Source organism: Paramisgurnus dabryanus, chromosome 17, assembly GCF_030506205.2.
Source record: "Paramisgurnus dabryanus chromosome 17, PD_genome_1.1, whole genome shotgun sequence".
Taxonomy (NCBI): domain Eukaryota; kingdom Metazoa; phylum Chordata; class Actinopteri; order Cypriniformes; family Cobitidae; genus Paramisgurnus; species Paramisgurnus dabryanus.
The window spans coordinates 7699192-7721974 of record NC_133353.1 but is presented as its reverse complement, the minus strand read 5'-3'; the positions used below and the strand labels follow the sequence as shown (position 1 = coordinate 7721974).

Sequence of the window (22783 nt, the reverse complement as noted above, 5' to 3'; positions counted from 1 at the left end):
ACGCGTGTTTGTAATGTTTAATATTTTGCTTTAAATGTAAAATTATGACAGAACATGTAATTTATCAATTTAATTTTAACAAATCAAAATAAAATATACAAATCCTACTAAAGTAACGTTAGCCTACGTGTTTTATATAACTGTCTGCTTATAATAAACCCAAAGAAATGAAGAAATAATGATTAATAACAATTTATTATCTTTATTAATTAACATTACCATTCCAGAGTTGAACAACTTTGAACGGAGTTTCTTATAACGTTAATGATATTACAGTAGCCACTCTTAACAGTGTTTGATATTCAGCTCGTCTTGATTTAATTATTTTATTTTGCCGAAAGCGAAAAAACATCCATATCTGAATGAATGGGACTCAGGAAATACAATATAAGCTCATTAGTAAGACCTTACGGCAGATCACGTTGGCCAAAACACGAAATGAACCGCGTTTCCAAAGGTAATGCGGGCAAACACAGACATTTGCATCCGGAAGGGATTAAATTTCTCAGAGGACCTATGAGTTCGGCGAAAAACAGTAGGTAAATTGCTCTGGAATTCTTACAGAGGTCGTCAGAGAAAAACACAGACATGGCCGATTCAACGGGATTAAAAACACTGAGGACCTCTGAGAAGCACGATTTTCTCAGAGGTCCCCCTGTAAAACTAATCCCATCCGAATAGGGCTTTAGTCATAGAAACACAATTGTACATGAGAATACAAGTTATTTAAAAAGCAGTTTATAAAAGAGGGAACCAACATACATCACACATGCATAAATGTATTTACAGACAAGATCTAAAAGAGTTTGTCATATGGTCTCAAAGACATTCTCTGCAGGGCTATTCACACCTCCTTATCAGCTCTCTGTTAAGCTTCAAAATGTGCCATAAAATGTCCCACTGAGGCTTTGTCCACACGAAGCCGGTGCATTCCCTATCCGATCATTTTTTTTCCTCGTTCTAAAAAAATTATCCGTAAACACGGCGTTGTCTCAAGAAATATCTGCGCACACACGAAACCACTGAAACCGACTGAAAGCGGTGTAGTATATATTCCAGACCAGTATGGGGCGCTGTAATTCTGCCACAGATATACACAATACACGGAGAAGAAGACTTTGAGCATGTGCATAACCTTGTGCGCTGTATATGAACCAAGAAGAAGAAGTGATGGCAAATGCAATAACTTCAAGAGCAAAAGCGGAGTCTTTCTCCTGGTTCCGTGGTGGATCTAAGAGCATGTGGCGTATGGTGTTGTCCATTATCGCTTGTTGCTCACCACAATTGCATAGAAGCAATAGATTTTGCTGTAATAAAGCTAGTAGGCTTAGTAGCTTCTGTAGCACAAACACAATCATGTAGTCCACCATTATTGTTGTTGCTGTTACGTGTGATGCTGCCGACACGTGATATGATGACGTTTTCGCTTCACAAAATATACGTATTGGCTGTACACACAAAACCACAAGGGTGTCAATTTCAGATTTATCGTCTTTATGACCTGGTTTCAAAAAATAGCGGTTCCAGTCTCCCAAAACGCCGGATCCGTGTGGACGAAACGCCAATACGATAAAAAATGTATACGTATACAGTGATTCGCGTCTCCGTGTGGACAGCCCCTAAGACAGTTGGGGGTGACTATTGCCTCTTTGATGTAGAAATCCAGAAACTAGATAGTATCAGATATGATCTGGTTCTGGCAACTTAGCTAGATGCTACACAACAAGTTGAGAAGAATAGTTCAACTTTATACAAATGAGAAGTTTTTAGTTATCGTAATAATGTACTTAAGACCCCAACCTCAGTATTTAACCAAATAAATATATGTGTTTTTCTGTTTTTAAATACCTCAGTATGTTGAGTTGACAATGTGAACTCTTCAGTCCATCAGTGATCAGCTTCACTACTGAATCCTGTAGGTCATTGTTACTCAGGTCCAGATCTCTCAGAGAGTTTGATGATTGAAGAACTGAAGCCAAACTTTTATAACATTCATCAGAGAGATTACAGCCAACAAATCTATAAGAGGAGATAAAAAACAGCACAATAATAATAAATTGATAGATTATTAAAAAATCTTACAATCTCAACATTTAACTATTTGATTCCCATATTAAAAGATTTAAAAAAACATTATTACATTTAAGAAATGTACACTCTAAAAAACAAACGGTGCTATATAGCACCAAAACAGTTGCTTTGGATCGTAACGATAGAAGAACCATTTTTAGTGCCATATAGCACCGGTGAAGAACCAGTGAAGCACCAGTGAAGCACCAGTGAAGCACCTGTGTAGAACCATATAGTGCTATGTAGAACCATATGTGGTGCTATATGGCCCCTATATGGTTCTACACTGGTGCTTCACTGGTGCTTCACTGGTGCTTCACTGGTTCTTCACCGGTGCTATATGGCACTAAAATGGTTCTTCTATCGTTACGATCCAAAGCAATTGTTTTGGTGCTATATAGCACCGTTTGTTTTTTTAGAGTGTAATGCGCGTCATCCTAACAAGATATATCTTTCAGCTCCTCAAAATGCGGGTTTTACATGCATATAAACAATCATGATGAGAAATGTCTGAAAACTGTATTAAAGCAGAGATCAGGGAGCTCGTCAAATATCCATTCTGAAGCTGAGATCATTCCCCAGCATAGAACTGTGCGTTCACGCGCTCCTTAATAGTCTTATCATAAACAAAAATGCACGCGAGTGGTTTCTGGAGAGAGAAATAATAAATAATATGCAAACTTCAGACGCTGCGTAGAAGAGAGGGCGGGACTTTAAACAGGTCACGTGTCTTTCTGGGACCTTGCAGATGCCGGCTAATCATGGCAGTGTGAATGAACAAAAAAATAGAATGATCCCGGAAAAATCCAGGATGCATTTTCCGTGTATTTTCCGGAATGTCTGTGTGAAAAGGGCTTTAGATTCTAAATGGGTTGTGCGATAGACTGTACTAACAGATTAATAAAAAATCCGGAGAAGTAAATTGATCGTTCATGCCAACCCACAGACCACAGGTGGGTTGATAAGTTGCTAAGGTCATTATCAAGCAGAGGTTCTTTATTTTCAGAGGTTCAGAGTAATTTTTCAAGTATTTGCATTTTATCCGTGTTTTTCTTTGGAAAACATACATTCCAAAGCATATTATCATAATTTTTATTCTATTACATTTCATAAATACAAATTTTTGTTTGACATTTAATATTTAAGTACATTAACATACTTTTATTCAAGTAAAAGTACACAATTTTAATGTAATTAGGTATTAAATAAATATGCAATATTAAAGAATATACAGTATGCTTTAGAATGTAGTGAAGAAACATTTTTCCCAATACAAACACCCTAATAAAGCACAGATGCTTGGAAAATGTAACTAATGTAACTAAGTATTGTCCACCTCTGCTATCTAGTCCAACTAAATTCAATTTAAGCTGATAATAGTCAGTTTTACTGGCATTTTCGCAGCAGCCGCTATGAAAAAAGCCATTTTGTTGAACGTTTGCCACTCAACAGGGCGAGCTCTGGCGTGCCCCCCCCCCCCAAGGTCAAGAATTTCTGTCTTGGCTCCACGTTTATGGAATGCCATCCCTTCAATGATCAGGCACTCTTGGGATTTTGTGTATATTTCTTTCATATATTTTTTTTTGTGTCTATTTCTTTCTTTCAACGCCTGATGTGTTACATTGCAACTGTGTCCTAATGTAATCAAAACATTTGTCTGTAGTGAAGGTGTAAACCAAATGTCTCCTAAAGATGTATGACCCATAGAAACTGATTAGTGTGTGAATAACAAAAAAAACACGTCAGGATAGACTGCTCAGTAGACCATTGTCCTGTAGGAGGTCCTAACAGGTTTTTATTGTTTGTAGCCCTTTTGTCATCATGTTTAAAGTTCTGTCCCACAGACAGGATTTCCCACAGACAGAACTTTAGGTTAAGATTGCAGAAGTTGGCACAACTACATCGCTCCTGAAGAACCATGTTATATCGCATTACTACGAAAGTGATGTTGTGTTTATACAACAGTTCAACAGCAAAAGTGCATAGATAATTCAAAAGAGGGAAGTGGGTTTGATCGGTGAGTCGGGGATCACTAATGATTGATTTAAATTCTCTTTTTATATTCTCATTAGTGGCAAAAATGTTTATCGTAGTACATATGCACTTGTTTGGGGTGTCTGTGACATAAATAGACACACAATGTGTTACCTATGGTGATACTGATGGACTATTTGCATGACTGGAAGACTATCGGATTCAAGAACCAGAACTGTTGAATACAGCAGATACTTGCCACTCGCAGATATGAAATAATGGATCATTTTCCACAATAAATAAACAATAAATGGGTCATTCTATGGAAAAGTCAATTTTTCTGTCCCTAGCCTTTACAGAAATAGTACACTTGAAAAACACTTTAGGGTTACAATTTTTTTATATTTTAAAATTAAATGTAAGGTGATGCGAAACCCTGACAAAAGGTATTTCTAAAGCCAGTAGCAAATGGCTGAATCCAAAAGAAACCGCTTTTAAATTCCTGTTGAATTATCATCTGAAACCTCTCAAAGAGTTCACATCTACCCCCCAAGAACACTACCCCATAATGTGGGACACCCTACCACACGTTCTCGTCCCCCTCTCCTCATGTTCTCAAAGCAAACTGTATATGGAATGCTACATTCTGCATACACATGTATCTGAAACTGGTCTTGTTTGGTGTTATATGAAGTGTTTTTAATGCAAGTGGTACATTTGGGTTTATTAATATGACAACAGGATTCAATGTTAATCTGTGACAATAAATAAGTAAACTTAACCTGATGTTGGGAGACACCTCCTACCTTAGACATGTTGACCAATCACCCACTGTATGTATATTAGGTAACACCCCTGGGCTTACAAGAACCAATCAGTATATCATATCACAATGCTTTGTTCTCTGGATATTTAAGGAAAATGTAAAAAGATTCAGACGGGACTTTCAATATCGAGAAATGCACCCCCATGATGCTGTCCTGGCACAGCATCATGTATTTTTATTTTACTTTGAGGAATCTGTAACCAGATCTTCATCTCATTACCAGGTATGCAATGGTTTTTCGTTTGATTTTCGTATTTGAATTGGAATGTAAATTGGCTTCTGAATTATGTTTTACCTACCTGGTCAATAAATTATTACGTTTGTATTCATTCTAATTTGCTCTGTGTTATTGACTCTTCTAAGTTACTATTAAGTATCACGATATCCTTTGTTACCATATATCTTTGATCGGGGTTAATTCATGTTAATTAAGTTCTACCTCTAACTAAGTTGTTACGCAGTAGTGTTGATATGTGGGCCATCAAAGTGATGAGTCATAACCTCTAATCATTGCTTTTACGTTGACTAAGTTGTATATCAATCAATCAATCAATCAAATTTTATTTATATAGCACAAATTCGTACATCGAGGCAATTCAATGTGCTTTACAAAAAAAAAAACAAAGCTAATAAAAAACATCACAATAAAAATACAGGAAACACACAGACACAAAGTTGATTCAAGGATAATAAAATAACGATAAAATAAATAAAAAACTGTAATGCTAAACAGTGTAGCAATGTTTAAAAGCTCAGTCATAGGCACAAGAGAAAAGAAATGTTTTTAATTTGGATTTGAAGATCAATACATTTGTAGCACATCTAATTTCTTCTGTTAATTTATTCCAATCATGTGCGGCAAAGATGCTAAAAGCAGCTTCTCCATATTTTGTTTTAACTCTGTGTTCCACTAACTGACCAGAGTTTGTTGATCTCAGATTCCTGTTTGGTTTATATTGTTCAAACATTTCAGAAATATACTCAGGTCCTAAACAATTCAGTGCTTTGTAGACTAAGAGCATTGCTTTAAAAACTATTCTGTCACTGATAGGAAGCCAATGCAAAGATTTTAGAACAGGGGTAATGTGCTCTATTCTCTTAGTATATAGTAATATGATTTAACTATATTCGGATAGATGGTGCTAAGCCCGAACCTCTGGTTATAGTGTGAATTTTGTACTAAGTTGTATACAAACGATTGCATGAGGCTATTTTGGGACACTTAGCAAGAGATCGCGGGAGCGGCATTGTTAAATTGTGTTAGTCATAACTTCTAGTACGATCAAATATGTGTTCGGAATCTGCATAACGGCTGATGTGGACCGATACGACATGGGTAATCGAAAGAATGAGTTCAATGTTAACATGAGTTAAATAGAATGATCAAACGTTTATCCAAATTCTATATTTACATCAATTTGATTTATATTACAATACGTTTCATATCTTTGGAGTCAGGTATTAAGTTGCGTAATGTTAAATCATCATCTACAAGCACCGGAAAAGACTGAACGCGCTATAATCCTCGGCCATGCCGTTTGGATTCCGTAATTGGGCCAAACGGATGGATGGGGTCATATTTGGACCCCTTAGAAACAATATGTTATTTGAACAATTACATCTTCTCAATGTAGCAATTAGGGCTGTGTATCGCCAACAATTCCCCGATACGATACGTATCCCGATACAAGACTGTTTTGAATTACATTTTTGTTCAGAATTTAGTAACATTATTATTATTATTATTATTATTTTTATTAATATTTGTTTATTGTACATTGAATATGCAGTGTTGTAACAGTTGTGTTTTTGCCATTCATTTATTAGCTATTAGAAATATTTAAAATCCCAGAGTTAGTACTTAACTTATGTTTATTTAAAAGCAGTTTTACAAAGATGGTGCCTTACTCTTGTCTCTCATTATTCTACATCTATGAATATATCTATAAATATGCAGTCAGACTTAATACTATTTAATGAAATCAGATTATTAATTTGACAGCTATAGTTTGAAGTAGCTCTGTATCTTTTCTCTAGACGTACACTTTTCACATGCAAATCTTTGTCGTGTTTCTTCTCAAATGCGTTAGTACTGTTTTATAAGAGCATGGCTAATAAAGCCATTTGCAGTAGTATAGGCTAAGATATCTGCACTTTCATACTGAACTCATTGACTTTAATGCGCGCGCGCGAGAAAGCGCGAGTACGCGGCTCACTATGCAGACACGTGCGCAAGCGAGACAGACACACGCAAAGAGAAAGTATACCCCGCCACCTTTAACTCAACGTACTCCACGGGACACACGTGTCCTTTCCATATGGATCACGGATCACAGCAATTTGTCATGTTACTTTCAAAAGTGCATCCGAATCGATACGGAAGGTGCTGTATCGATGCTCGCATCGTCAGGCGTCCATGACGATGTATCGTCGTATCAATATTTTGAACACAGCACTAGAAGCAATATTTGATTTTTATTAATTAATTAGAATTCCAAGCACCACAGAAGTGCTCGTCCCCACAGTCATGTACAGGGGGGAAATGCTTTATTTTGAGATCAAAAACAGTGTTTTCTTCTATTTAAAATACAATAATGTGTCCATAACTAAATATATGATGTAAATTACATTAAAAAACAAAATGCTAAATAAATATTATAAAATATATAATGAAAGCAGTGGTCCCCTGGAGTTGTGTCACTGGTGTTACCGTTTAACAAAAAAGCTCTTATTTTTAAATAAAAATCACACTGATGACATCACTTGACTTCCTTCATTCAATTTCCTGGAGATCTATGAAGAGATGTCCATGGCAAGTCCACTATCTCTTTTCAGTTATCAGAAATCTTCTCATTAATCTCATGATTTCAAATTAAGCTTTTAGTTTAAGTCACTGGTATGACCTCCTTTATTGTTTGGGAATTGCAAAAAACTAGAATACAAATGGATTAAACTACTTAATTTAGTGAGTATACAATTATTGACAACATGTGGTTTGATACTTTGCAGCAGCAATTTTGTAAAATGCAGTTTTCATGAAAATTGTCACTGTCACTGGTGTTACCTTCCTTATGGGTAACAGCAGTGAAGATCTGTAACACCAGTGACTGGTGATTTGTTGTGTCACTGGTGTTACTGTGTTTTATCTTTCACATTAAATAAAATCTTTCACATGTGACATGATGATAATTTTAAATGCATTGAATTCTGCTACACTTAAGAATTAAGCTTTAAAGCTGAAAAAATTATAAATAATATTTCATAAACACCTTTAGTATTGCCAAAGAAGTAAGGTAACACCAGTGACAAAAAAATAGTGTATGCAGTCTTTAAGTACATGCACACAAAAAATAAAAAATCATTAAGCTCCCATTTATGTGTACTCATTTAGTCAAAGAGTAATCTAATAATGTGGTCTAAGTTTAAATGTAAGAAAAAGAAATACATTTTAAGACATCTTGACATACCAAAAGTGGACGTTTCTGTAGAATGACCCAAATCTCATGATTACTGATTACTTCATATTACCCCACATTAAGTAATCCTATAGTCTTTGCACTGACTGCATGCATTACTGGCACAGATGTAAACATAATGTAGCCCCCCCTAAAAATGGCCTAACAACACTCATGCCCACGACCATGACTGTATAGTCACAAAATGTATACTTACAGAGCTTTTCTGCAGTTCATCACAGCTGGTATCAGTCTCCTTCTTCCCTCATCTGAAGTGTTGAATTTACTGAGATCAAACTCATCCAGCACCTCCTCATGAAGCATGTAGGCTATTACTGAACAATGAGCAGGTGAAAGTTTCTTCTGTGAATGTTTATTTGATTTCACAAACTCCTGAATCTGTCTGTACAGAGTCTGATCATTCATTTCCAACAGACAGAGGAACAGATTGAAGGACCTATCAGTTGGGAGAGGAACTTGATATTGGTTCAATATTCTGGCCAAAAAGAGGACATTTTGATCTTCAAACAGACTGATAGAGCTGTCAGTTAGGAGGGAATGTTGATTTTGGTTTAATAATCTGCCAAATAAGCGGTCATGTAGATCTTCTTCAAACAGACTGATTGAGCTGTCAGTTAGGAGAGGATGCTGATATTTGCTGGACAGATTGGAGTTGGAGAGATTAGGTTGATCTTTTTTTAAACCATTGATGGATCTGTTAAATTTTGAATTATCACGCTTGATTTTGATTTTGATTTTAATATACTTTGTGGTTTTCTTAATGGCCTCTGTGCTGTCCTCTGTGTGTGTCAGTAGATCCTGTAAGAGTCTCTGATTGGAGTCCAGTGAGATGCCCAGCAGGAATCGCAGGAAAAGATCCAGATGTCCATTTATCACTCGCAGAGATGTGTCAACTTGTGACTTAAGTAGCTGAAATAGAGAGTTTCTTGTAGTGTACCACCGTCTTCCTTTGTAAATTGGTTTCACATTTTTGGTTTGTATGCAAAACACAAAGAACGCAGCAAGAAACTCCTGCAAGCTGAGATGTATGAAGCAGAAGATTTTCCTCTGATGAATCACAGATTCCTCTTTAAAGATCTCAGTACAGATCCCAGAATACACAGAGGCATCAGTGATGTCTATCCCACAATCTCTCAGGTCCTCCTCATAAAACATCACATTACCCTTCATCAGCTGTATGAAAGCCAGTTCAGACAGTTTCACAATCACTTCTCTGTTGGACTGCAGGAGTTTCTCTGGATCTCTCTCATCATACTTCTCATTCTTCATATTCATCTGAATTAGCAGGAAGTGGATGTACATTTCAGTCAGGGTTTGAGGGATTTCTGCTGTGTGATTTTGTATCAGGATCTTCTGAAGCACAGTGGATGAGATCCAGCAGAAGACTGGTATATGACACATGATGTGGAGACTTCTCGCTCTTCTAATGTGTGAGATGATTCTGCTGGCTTGATCTTCATCACTGATTCTCTTCCTAAAATATTCCTCTTTCTGAGGATCATTGAATCCCTGGATTTCTGTCACACGGTTGATGTATTCAGAAGGGATCTGATTGGCCGCTGCTGGTCTGGAGGTGATCCAGATGTGAGCAGAGGGAAGCAGATCTCCTTTGATGAGGTTTGACATCAACACAGGCACTGATGAAGTCTGAGTTACATCACAAACTTTCTCAATGTCTTCAAACATCAGTGTTATTCTGCTTTCATCCAGACCATCAAATATGAACACAACTTTACACTCATCATACATCTTTGAGTCCAGATCTTGAAGTTCAGGATGAAAGTCAAGCAGAAGTTTGTGAAGACTGTACTGATCATCTTGAATCAAGTTCAGTTCTCGAAAAGGAAGCACGAACATGAAATCTACATCCTGATTGGCTGTTCCCTCGGCCCAATCCAGAATGAACTTCTGTACAGAGACGGTTTTACCAATTCCAGCGATGCCTTTAGTAAGAACGCTCTTGATGTTATCCATCCTCCTTCTTTTCTCTGTTTTATATCCTGGTTCTTGTAGAGGTTTAAAGATGTCATTGCAGTAGATTTGAGTGTCTTGTGAGTGTTGTGTTGTGGGTTTTTTCTCCATGTGTAAAACTTCATGTTCTTCATTCACTCCTTCTCTTTCTCCCTCTATGATGTACAGTTGTGTGTAAATCCTGTTCAAGAGGGTTTGATTATCTTGTAGTTTGATTCCCTCAAATAAACTCTCATACTTGTTCTTCATGATGGTTTTGTGTTGATCTTTGACTCTCTGCAGGTCTGCAGTCTCTTCCAGCAGTGTGTTTGTCTGCAGGTCTGAAGTCTGTCTTGTCCTACTGAAGATAATCAAAAGAAGGACAAAAATTGCGTTATGTGTGTTTATGTCTGTTATAAAAAACAATAAAAGGCAGAAAAGCATTTACAAATAATGAAAGCACACTACCCAGCAAGCAATTTAGGCAACAAAAGTGGTGTTATTCCCCATTGGTTCTAACGTGTAAGCAACTCCGAAAGTTTAATAAAACTTAAGTTTCCCAGCATCAAAATGTGTGGTTGTTGCGTTTGGTTGCTCTAATATAATATACTAATATACGTATATATGTATCTGGCAACTTTATTTTTGGCCATCTGCTAACGTCTTCTATCCACTATAGTACTGTGTTGCTTCACTGCTGATTCTTGCCATACTTCCGTTGCCTAAATGCGCGCACACACGCTGCCACGTCATCATTGTGTACAAACAGTAAAAGGGTCTATGGATCTTCATGTAACTGAGAGAGCATTCTGAAAAGCACTCGCTGGCGCAGAGAGCGGCGCTGACTGCGAAGCATCCTCCGGGCTTCGATCCGGAGAGTTAAATCAATGATGGCATCAAGAGTGGGGGGAAGATCGTGAACAGCGATTTCATCTTGAAGACTGTCTGACAACCCTTCAACAAACTGCGCTCGAAGAGCCGCTTCGTTCCAGTGGCAGGCAGCCGCTAGGGTCTTAAACTCAATGGCGTACTCGGTGACTGAGTGTCTTCCCTGAACCAGATGTGCCAACCGAGCCGCAGCGGCGTCCCCGCGAACGGAGCGGTCGAAGAGTTTTTCCATCTCCTCGCGAAACTCATTAAAGGATCGGCAGCAAGGATCGCCGGCATCCCAAACGGCTTTAGCACACTCACAAGCCTTGCCAATCAGCAGGGTAATCACATACGCAACCCGGGTGCGCTCAGATGCATAGCGACGTGGCTGGAGGGCAAAGACCAGAGAGTATTGCGACAAAAACGCTCGGCAGGAGGCGGGATTGCCATCATACGGTGGTGGGTCTGTGGCATGAGGCTCCGTCTCTAACAGCTGACTGGTTTGAGAGGTGTTCTGCTGAACCTGGTCAAGATGGGAGGAAAGGTCAGACATACGAGTAGATAAATCCTCGACCTCTTGAGATGTGGTGGTGAGACGGGCCGAGTGTTGGCGGGCCAACCATGAACCCTGCTGGGCGAGAGCAGATCGGAGGGCGTCAACCTCCGCGGGATCCATATTGGCAAGTTCGTCCTGTTAGGAAGACACAAGACAGGAATCCCAGCGCAGAGGTATCTTATTCAAAACACTTGGTAGATCAGTAGTATGTATAGAAGAAAACTCTCAGTGTCCGTGTGTGTGAAGAAGAGGTGAAGAGACAACACTAGCGAAGCGGACCACAACGATCTCCTCAGGAATGCTCACAATGTGGGAAACACAGCCGGGCTGTAGGACATCCACAACAATCTGTCAACACAGAGACGAATTCCTGTCGGGCACGGAGAGAGAATCCTGGTGGGACAGAGAGAGAGAATCCTGGCGGGGCACAGAGAGAGAGAGATAAATAGGCAAAGTCTTCAGCTGACGAAGCGCTGGACAGCGCACTGCTTCTGATCAGCACAAGCCGTGGGACAGCGCTCGGTGAAACCACAGATGTAGAGAGCGCAAACTCGACTGTGCCACACCAGTCGGGAAAACCAGACAGCAGTGATGGAAATAATCCAGCAGAGAAGGGCGAAGACTGGGAAACTGATCCACAATAGAGTGACAACGGGGCGGGGGATCTAAACGGGCAAAGGCAGCAGAGAGCACAGATATTTATCCAAAAAATTTACTAAACTTGACAAGACAAGAACTAGACAGAGCTAGCGGGCATGAACACACTAAGACGAACTTGCCAGGAACAAAGGAAACGAGGGGAATTTAAATCAAACCGGATTAGGCAATAATAAGGATCAGGTGCGGGACGCTGGTGAGAAGAGTCAGAGATAATGAGATCACCAGGTGGGAGACGCGCACGTGTGGAGTCGGTGACATGGACCATGGTGGAGCTGAAGGTGGGAGGATCCAGGGTGGAACGGATGACGTGCAGGGGGAATCCCAGGATCTGAACACCTGATGCGGAAACATGGGGAAATGGGCAACCGGTGACGAGAGGATGAAGGACCGGGACAACAACATGGTGCAGGAGATACGGAGGCCAGCCGCTGACTCCCAGAGCCGAAGTGCTGGTGGGGACTTGGCTGAACGGGGTGACGATGTGGTGAGAGAGGGTGACGGAGAAGCCAGAGGAAGGGCGGAGTCCGGCGTAGACGTAGGGGTGCAGGTGAGAGGCATAGCTGAGAAACCAGAAGTCCGTGTCGGAGGAAGGATGTCGACCGCCGGCGGCTGATCTCCGGGCAGACAGGCCACGGCGGTGGTGAGGGAATGGTGAGGCAAGGTGCAGGTGACGGGTGTCCAAACTGTGGTGGCGGAGTGGGACCGGAGATCTGAGGCGTGGACGGGAGCTCTCTTTCTGGCCATGCTGGTGTAGGAGAGGTCCGAGGCGGAGGCGGAGGAGATGGGCCGCATGGAGCTAGCGGCGGAGGCAGAGCCAAGGAGCATGACGACACCAGGGGTGCCGACGGATCCAGCACAGGAGGAGGAATTAGGGTATAGGACGGATGAAGATTTCCGGACGGGACCGGCGAAGACACAAGGGTGGGAATCAGGGTGGGATTAGGATCCGTCGACCACAGGTCTATAAGGTCGACGTCAGCTCCTGGCTGAGTGGTGGACTGCTCCGCACGCTCTAGCTCCGGCTCGGGTACAGGAACCGCCTCGGGCTCTGGAGCAAAGAAAGAAAGCCCCCGCCACCGGAGTGTCATCTCCATGTAGGCCATGAGTCCTCGGTTCTCCGGACGAAGAAGAGCGTGCAGTACGGGTGAGTCCATTTTGTTTGTTTTGGTCGGTTATTCTGTAACGGAACTAAGGTAATGAAGACGATGAGTCGTAAATACATATAACATTTAAAGCTTTACTTAGTTTTAAACACGAAGACAGCTTACACATGGAGGGTAACATATACAATAACCGATAAAGGGATGAACTAAACAGGCAGTATAAATACACAGAGTGATGATGGAGTTAATCAAAGACAGGTGTGAGCAAACTAATCATGATGAATGAGGACAGGTGCAGTCATATAAAACAAGCATGGTCTAAAAATGAAAATATGCTTATTATTATTACAAGACCTTCATGTAGCCTAATATTAGACACCAAACCAAAGTGAAGAAAATGATCTTTAATTTGCAAGTCTGAACTGAACATCAACGCAGACATGAATTTCCTCACAGAAGTTATTGAACGTAGATATATAAATGAACACAGAGAAGGGAAGTTCGGAAGGAAGATCGGATCGCGCAGTTCGGCAGGAAGTCAAACACACTAAATATCTAGCCTAATATGTATATTCATTTCAACCCGCTAAAGTAGCAAGTGTAGCATGCTAATGGTAAGTGCTTCACATCTAAATTATGACTAAAAGTTTGAAATGTCACAAAACCATGCTGTTACGCATCCTCATGCTATTTTTAGTGGGTATACCGAAATCCTTAACAATTCCTAGTGGGTATACGGCGTATACCTGCGTATCACGTAGACTACACCACTGTATAATTATATGATTTTAATATTACTGTCAAATTATATAAACATTTAATGACTTTAACAAAATCTAGAGTTTTCTGCAGATGTTCACTGAAATAAATTGAAATGACAACAGTGCTACAGGCAGACAAGAAGGGCAGCTAAATGCATTGATGACGAAAGTGGCAAAAGGGCAAATCTAGTGAAGTCCATGAGGGATGCACTGCAGTATTTATAACAGCTGGTGAACACAAAAGTGAAAAGACTGTTGCTTTTCATCAGCTTTAAACTCACAATTGTAAGTGTAATTTGTTTCACTATAATAGTTCAATTGTGTTTATACTCACACAGGGTCAAAAGTCACGTCTCCATCACTGAGATTAGGGGGGTGGCCCATGGATCTGTGACTCTTCATAGACACACAGCTTGGTTCACACTCCTTCTCTCTCTCCTCAATGAAACTCATTTTAGATGCAGTGCTATGGAAACACACCAAATTAGAATGGACCAGCCTTGAAATTGTACGCGTTGCAGTGTTTTGAGTAAAGCTTTGAAACAATAAGCTACATTACGAAAAACACAAAAAACAACTCTCTTTACCAGTTTCTTTACAGCAGTGATTCATCATTAATCATTTATTTTTGCAGTGAAATGACAACTCACGCAGGGTCAGAGGTCACATCTCCATCACTGAGATTATGGGGGTGGTTCATGGATTCGTGACTCTTCATAGACACACAGCTTGGTTCACACTCCTTCTCGATCTCCTCAATGAGACTCATTTTAGATGCAGTTGTCTACAAACATAACATAAATAAAGAAGTTACACATCCTTACAAAAGACGAAACTTTTTTAAATTATTCATCTATGTGGCAACACACATGCCCTTCGAAACGTTTTCGAGACGGATTTAAATCCGATCGCTCAAACCACTTCAGGAGGTGGTCTTGGATGCATTTCAGATAAAACTGGACAAGTGTAAAAGTGTGAAAGCTAAACTTTCTGCTGATTGATTAGCTAACACTACCAAACATGAGAGCTAACGTGTATACGCTCACCTGCCGTCTGGCCATAGTATAGTATAGTATAGTATAGTATGCTATGGTATAGAGCCACGTGGCAGAGCTGCACATCGGCGGCGGCGTACCTGAGAAATTGATATTTTGTAATTTGCGTCTGGATAACGTACATGTGAATAAGCGCCTGAATAACGTACTTGTGGATAACGTGTGTGTGTATAAGCGTCTTGAAAGGACTTATATTACAATAGCTAGCTGCACTTCTATTGTGCCCTTAGAAAGGTTTTCAAATGGCAAATGATCACCATGGAGTCGGTTAATGAACTAAAGGTTTCAATGACCTTTGATTTGTTACAAACATGGTCGTAGCCAGGGCTTGAAAATGAGAGAGGTCCAGGGGTGTTAAGAGTTAACAAATGCTATCCCAGGAGAAAAAAGTGCACTAAAATATACTTTTAAGTACACTTAGTAAATGTACTAGCCTGGGTTTTCCCATGCTGCCTTGCACGCAAATTTATTCACGCTTCAAGTCTAGCATGGAAACCATGGACCAATTTTTCCCATGACATAGGGAACCAATTACAGAACGGGGAGGGGGCAGCAGTGTAGCCAACTATTTTCAATGTAAAGTAGCTAAAGCTTGCTTGGAAAGTCGCTAAACGTCTCTAGATTACGTCATTAGCATAACAGTGCTATTCTTACTACACTGCAAAAAAATGACTTTCTTACTTAGTATTTTTGTCTTGTTTTCAGTAGAAATATCTAAAAATTCTTAAATTAAGATGCATTTTCTGACCTAAGCAGTTACCTAAGAAAAGAAAATATACAATTTTAAGTGAATTTGTACTTAAAACAAGCAAAAATGTCTGCCAATGGGATGAGAAAAAAATCTTGAAATAAGTTTTCTTTTTTCTTAAACACTTAGTTCAACTTAATTTTTCTCACCCCATTGGCAGATATTTTTGCTTGTTTTAAGCACAAATTCACTTAAATTGTATATTCTTTGTGTAAAAACTAGACTAATTTTCTTAGTTCATTTTGCTCATCAAGAAAATACATCTTAATTTAAGAATTTTTAGATATTTCTCCTGAAAACAAGACAAAAATACAAAGTAAGAGAGTTTTTTTTGAGACTGCACAATGATGGTACCTAAATCGTTTTCTATGGCCAAGTCAGTAAATGTCATCAGGGTGCACTGGTTGTAAACAGTAATTGGCAGCAGAGAACCAGCGTATAGATGTAGGACCAACATTTAGGAGCAGGACCACATAAATTGTCATGACTGTTTCACAATGGTCATTTTATGTCAGGATAGCCTAAAATCATAGTATTTCAACTTGCCATTCCTACACAGAGCGCTTTCTGCTAACAAAAACTTTTTTGGACAAACTCTAAATGTTATTGCTTGTTACTTAAGGGGATAGTCAATTAATAACAAAAATTCTGTCATCAGTTATGTAATCAAACAGACCTAATTTTACTGCTATCGTAGGTAAAATAATTACTGATATAATATATAATAAATAAATAGATCTGTTTGGTTACTTGCATTCTTCCAAATATTTTCCTTTGTGTTCAGCAGAACAAAGAAATTTATACAGGTTGGGAACAATCTGCAGGTCAGTGAAGGTCAGGTAGAGTTAGACTGGTAACCAGAATGTCACTGGTTCCAACTAGGGATGGGTAGTTTTCATATTCTAATATTTGAGCTCATAAAAAGCAAACATTCGAATATTTATTTAAATTAAGATGTCATTTTGCTGATTACTGCACAAAAAATGCTCCAATTGGTTATGGTAATACATAAAGTTAAATATTACATTTAATGTTACATTTTACATTACTTAATTACATTAAAAATTAAAACAATGTTATTGAATTCTGATGCTCACCAGTTTTATCATGCGTTCTTTGCAGGCCGCTGTGTGTATTTAATACGCATTTGGCAGATATTTGAACTATAGCTTGAGATGTTAGTGAACAAAGATTTAGAAATACATAGCCTACAAATGATTTTTTTTATATTTTGTATATTATAAGTCATTACATATGAAGTAAAAAGAGAGTTAAAAAAGATGAGAAAATTCTAATAAAGGCTTAACCCTGGTGACACAGTTTTCTTTTCTCATGAAGAATACGGATAATGGAATAGCATTTTTAATTTTCGAATTATTATTTTTCAGAAACGAATATTCAAACATTCGTGCACATCCAGTTCGAACTGGACTGACTGAAGTGCCCTTGAGAAAGGCACTTGACCCCTGTTTGCTTTGCAGTTAGCTGCCCACTGCATACTAATTGTAAATCACTTTAGATAAAATCATCTGTCAAATTATTAAATGTAAATGATGACAAAAATTTTGTGTTAACTATCCCTTCCAGGACAACTTCAAGATATTCCAGTACAATTTCTGCCTTTTTTTTTCATTTTCCACGTGTTTTTCAGCACTGGAAAATTACTCATTCATTTTCCAGGAATTCCAGGTTTTCCCTGACGCGTGGGAACCCTGAGAGTGAAAGATGCGTGCTTTTACTTTCAAAGTCTCCAACAACGCCAGAAAAAGCCGCTAGATTTGTCGCTTTTTTAAAATAAGTCGCTAAGGTCTGAAAAGTCTAGAGACAAAGTCGCCAGTGGCAACACTGCTGCTTAGTTAGCACAGAAAGTTCAGCTTTCACTCCCCATACCCGATTGATGAAGGCATATAATGTCAGTGCTCCAAATGTAAACATGTCACTCGCAAATTAGCCAGGAAAGAGGCAAATAAACATAGAAGAAACGCTCGTTGCTTTAGGGACAAAAGTAGGTATAAAAGCTTTCTAGAACCAATAGAATAGTCCAATAACAAACTCAATGATATTAAACAAAGAAATGAAACTTTGAGAGAGCGTTTGGGAAGTGCATCCCCCCTGTCATGGATGGACATGTAACTTAAAAGACATGGGTATATCATCACGCTGTTGTCCATGATGTGATTCAATTTCATAAATAACCCAATTATGAAACACTTTTAAATAAATAGACATATTGCCACAGAATATATGTTTTAGATATGTGTCTGAAAACAACATCGAACAACGTTTGAGCGAAATCAACATATAGAAAACACGACATTCCAGTGAATTGAATTTTTTTACACATATTAATTTTATTTAGTGCATGCAACTGATCACAGTAATGTTTGTAAAAACCTACCTCCTTCAGGACTTCACAAAATGGAGTCTGCTAAAAAAGTTTTACTTTCATAAGGGTGGAGCAGAAAACAATGATGACGTTTAACTGCGCAGAATAAGCGGATAACTATCAAAAATTTGCTTATTATAAAAAACTGTTTTCATGCGTTTACACATAAGTTAAATCAATAAACCGGTGAAGCAGCCGATCCTGTTCCCATCGGAATGTCTGTTCCCCCTCCAGTCGATAAAGCTTTCTGCCGAGAGCGCATGCGCAAGTACTTAAGAATATCTGCGTGTTTCTTAAGGGGTTCAAGCCCGTAGGGCTGAAACATTATTGTAATTGCTCAGATTTTTATTATTTTTTTATTCTGCCGTAAAACGGAACGTGCAGACCAAACCGTAAGGCCTATAGAGACTTGAAACTTGGCCAAATGGTAGGACCCAATTTGGGGAGAGGTTGACAGAGTATAAGTAGCGTGTTTACCATTTTGGTGGCCCTTAGCAAAGTCCAAGAACCGGGGCCCCCCATGCCCCAGCATTGCCCAAGGTTTTTCATTTGAATTGCACGACAATAATATTCAGTATATAGAATTAAGTGAGATATATATAAACCTGGTTTATTTTGTTTTACACTGCTTAAAATAACACTAAATTGTTAGTTTGTTGTGACAAAAATTCTTGGTTTAAAAAAAAATTTCACGCCCCTCTCAGATATATCTTTTGCTTGCAAATGTATTATAGGATGTATTTAAAACAATGTTATTAATACTGCAACTTCAGTGTCTGACATCTTGCTAAAAAAACTAAATGAGGAAAAAGAGGAAGCATTAGATTAAGATTCATACTGATCAAACAAACTGAACTAACAAACACAAACAACATTGTAAGTTGGTTATTGCTTGAATTTATGGATGGCAATCACATAAAACTCTAATGTTCATATTGCAATAACAAACTTACTGTGAGATACAACAAGCATATAGACTAGACATACACTAAAGATGACATTTTAATGACAATGATGTAATATGATTTGTCTATTTTCGACGTGATTTAAACCCCTGCGTGGTGTCTTTATCATGTTTATACCTCTTCGAGTGTGGAACAAAAGATGCGTGTCATCAAACCGAACCACCAATCACAGGTGTGAAGCCCAAAGTCTTTAAAGTAAACTTGACCATCAAGTTAATGTTGTGCAGTTATGAGAGCACAGAGAGAGTCGAGCGAGCGCTCATTCCAGCACTTGTGTGGCTGCATTTGTGCGCGCCGAGCAGAGGTGCGCTTTCCCAGAGAGCTTCACATGAAGTAGCCTATATGTGCCCTCACGAGGATGAGGATGAGCGCAAATATTATTCTACGTGCATACTCGCACATCTCTCGCTCGCGCGTGCTTTATCCGAATTTGATTCGGGTCTGAATAAACGTAACATACTTTCGCACAGCTTGTGGCCAGTAGGGGGCCCCCCAAGCCCGGGAGGCCCCATGCAATTGCGTGGTTTGCATGGTGGGTAAACACGCCACTGCAGAGTACCAACCCAATTGGCCTATAATAGGTGGCGCTCTAACGATGGCAAATGCGTTGATGCTCATAATAACTCCCACAAATCTTGTCCAAATCTCAAGTGTCTTATATCCATGGAATCCTTGCATCAAGCCAAATAAAACGTATATCTCCGATTTCATTCGCGCCAGGAAAGGTTTTTTGTCCGATCGGAGCAGTGCTGTAATATTCTCTAGAGTGTGAATATCAAAAGTGATATAAAAAAAGTTTAACTTTCGACTCACTGTCGTCAAGCCACGCCCAAACGCCCCCAATGGGTGGGCCTCTTGGACTTAAAAAGCTATAACTTGGGATTGGAAGAAGGTATCGAAACCAAATTTGGTACACATATGGACTAGAGTTGAGAACCACTGCACTAAGTCATCGCGCTGCAGGATCTCGATCCTGTAGCAGCACGGGTGGTAGCCACGGTTGCGAAAGAGAGTGACAGTTGCCCAAGCCAATCATTTCTTTCGTCCCAAATGGAAATAATTAGCCGTGTCTCAAACAGTTGTGAGAGGTCTACAGACACTCGACTTTTATACTCTATTTTTCAGAGTACTTACATTTTAATTATGTATTGGTATAAAGACAGTTTAAACAAATGTGGAAAAAAGATTTTTAGACAAGACCTGCCTACTCTGCCTTTAATTGACGAGAACTTGTCAATGGCGGGGAAAGAGTTAATTTTCATGAGGAATAAACAACGTTGTGTGACATTTTTCTGTTATAGATGTGACAACTGTAAAAGCTGCACTCACCTAAATATGAAAAATCCTTTGAATTTTTTTTTTATTAGTGCTGGGAAAAGATTAATCGGGATTAATCGCATACAAAATAAAAGTTTATTTTTGCATAAGATATGTGTGTGTGTGTGTGTGTGCTGTGTGTAATTATTATTTATATTTAAACACACTCACATACATTTAATATATTAATACAGAAAATTTTTATTTATATGTATTTTTTATTTATATATAATATAGAATATATAAAATATAAATAAATATATGTAAATGTTTCTTAAATACATACATGAATGTGTGTGTATTTATATATACATAATAATTACACAAAGCACACACTTGTTTATTATGCTAAAAATCACGTTATCTAATCTTTGTCCAGAACTATTAAAAACTTAAACAGAGACCTCACATGGTTATTTAAGTCACCAAATATTGACACAGATATCAGTATGGTTAAAAACTTCATATACAGGGAGTGCAGAATTATTAGCAAGTTGTATTTTTGAGGATTACTTTTGTTATTGTACAACTACAGAGCTCTTGGTCAATTCAAAATGTTAACAAACCCTCAAACCTGAACATTTAAGTAGTAAAAGTGAAATTTTGGCTTTCTTAAGATAATATTTCTATGTACATCATTATTAGGCAACTATTAGTGTGCAGAATTATTAGGCAACTAAATGTAAAAACAAAGATTTTACCATCTCACTTGTTTTTTTTCACCTGTTAAAGTGAGAATAATAAACAAACTCTACATTTACAAAAAGAAAATAATACAACAATAAAAAATAAAAATATATATAGACTCAGTGACCAATATAGCCACCCTTCTTTTCGATAACAGTCACAAGACAACGCTCCATCACATACATCAAAGTACTCCACTGCATGACTGGCCAGTAAAGGCCTTAGAGATGAAAAACCAATGACATGGCCCCTTCTTCACCTGACTTAAACCCTATTGAGACCTTTTGATCCCTTCTTAAGCAGGACATTTACAGTGAAGGTACATTACACCTCTCTGAACAGTGTCTGGGAGGCTGTGGTTGTGGCTGCACAAAATGTTGATTCAGACCAGATCAAGAAACTGACTGAATCCGAACTGACTGAAGGCTTGTGACTGTTATCGAAAAGAAGGCTGGCTATATTGGTCACTGAGTCTATATATTTTTTTATTTTTTATTGTTTTATTAATTTTTTTTGTAAATGTAGAGTTTGTTTATTATTCTCACTTTAACAGGTGAAAAAACAAGTGAGATGGAAAAATCTTTGTTTTTCATTTAGTTGCCTAATAATTCTGCACACTAATAGTTGCCTAATAATGATGTACATAGAAATATTCTCTTAAGAAAGCCAAAATTTCACTTTTTACTACTTAAATGTTCAGGTTTGATGGTTTGTTAACATTTTGAATTGACCAAGAGCTCTGTAGTTGTACAATAACAAAAGTAATCCTCAAAAATACAACTTGCCTAATAATTCTGTACTCCCTGTATATGCATGGAATTGCTCAATTTCTTCTGCACAGAGATGTCAAACTTACCCTCAGTGTGAACGGCTGACACGTATGTCCAGTTGTATCGTTTGACGATGTCCAAGAGAGCTCGGGCTTGAAGTGTGTCAGATGGCACAACCCTGAGGAAATACTTATAAAGGGTTTTATCACTCAAATCAATGCTTGTGGCTGAATAAGCAATCTGAGGGATATTAAAAAGCTGCAACAGGTTTTGAACCTGAATGGCCACTGAGCTGGACCCAGGTCCAATGACACCAGTGTAAGATAATTTCCTAAATAAGATAGCACCTCCCCAAAGGACACTGCATGGGGGCAAAGTGAGTGCGCGGGAAAAGCCTCTCTCCACGATTCACAGTGGACTTCCCACTGAGACACATTTGGGTTTCAAAGACACACCTTTAGGGTGTCATATATTTGTATTCTTTTCTCTAAAAGCAAACTGTATATAAAATGCTACATGCACAAAGAATCTAAAATCTGTATCTTATTTGTTTTCTATTGGAATGTCTCATTGCAAGTGGTTACAATGGTCTCACTCTTATAACAACAG

At 38.6% G+C, this 22783-nt stretch overlaps 2 protein-coding genes across 6 annotated transcripts in view; both read right to left on the bottom strand.

Annotated features, from left to right (window-relative positions):
* LOC135735797 (NACHT, LRR and PYD domains-containing protein 3-like) overlaps positions 1–14979 on the bottom strand; it is a 56642-nt gene extending 41663 nt beyond the window's left edge. Inside the window, exons 1-5 of the mRNA XM_065254361.1 lie at positions 14897–14979; positions 14581–14712; positions 9063–10657; positions 8543–8801; positions 1849–2019 (exon numbers count right to left, since the gene is read on the bottom strand). Of these exons, the coding sequence (XP_065110433.1) occupies positions 1849–2019; positions 8543–8801; positions 9063–10657; positions 14581–14712; positions 14897–14964 (2225 nt within the window). The 5' untranslated portion in view covers positions 14965–14979. The remainder of the gene's footprint in view (positions 1–1848; positions 2020–8542; positions 8802–9062; positions 10658–14580; positions 14713–14896) is intronic.
* grm1b (glutamate receptor, metabotropic 1b) overlaps positions 1–22783 on the bottom strand; it is an 89965-nt gene that overhangs the window by 64726 nt on the left and 2456 nt on the right. The gene's annotated exons all lie outside the window — the stretch shown is intronic.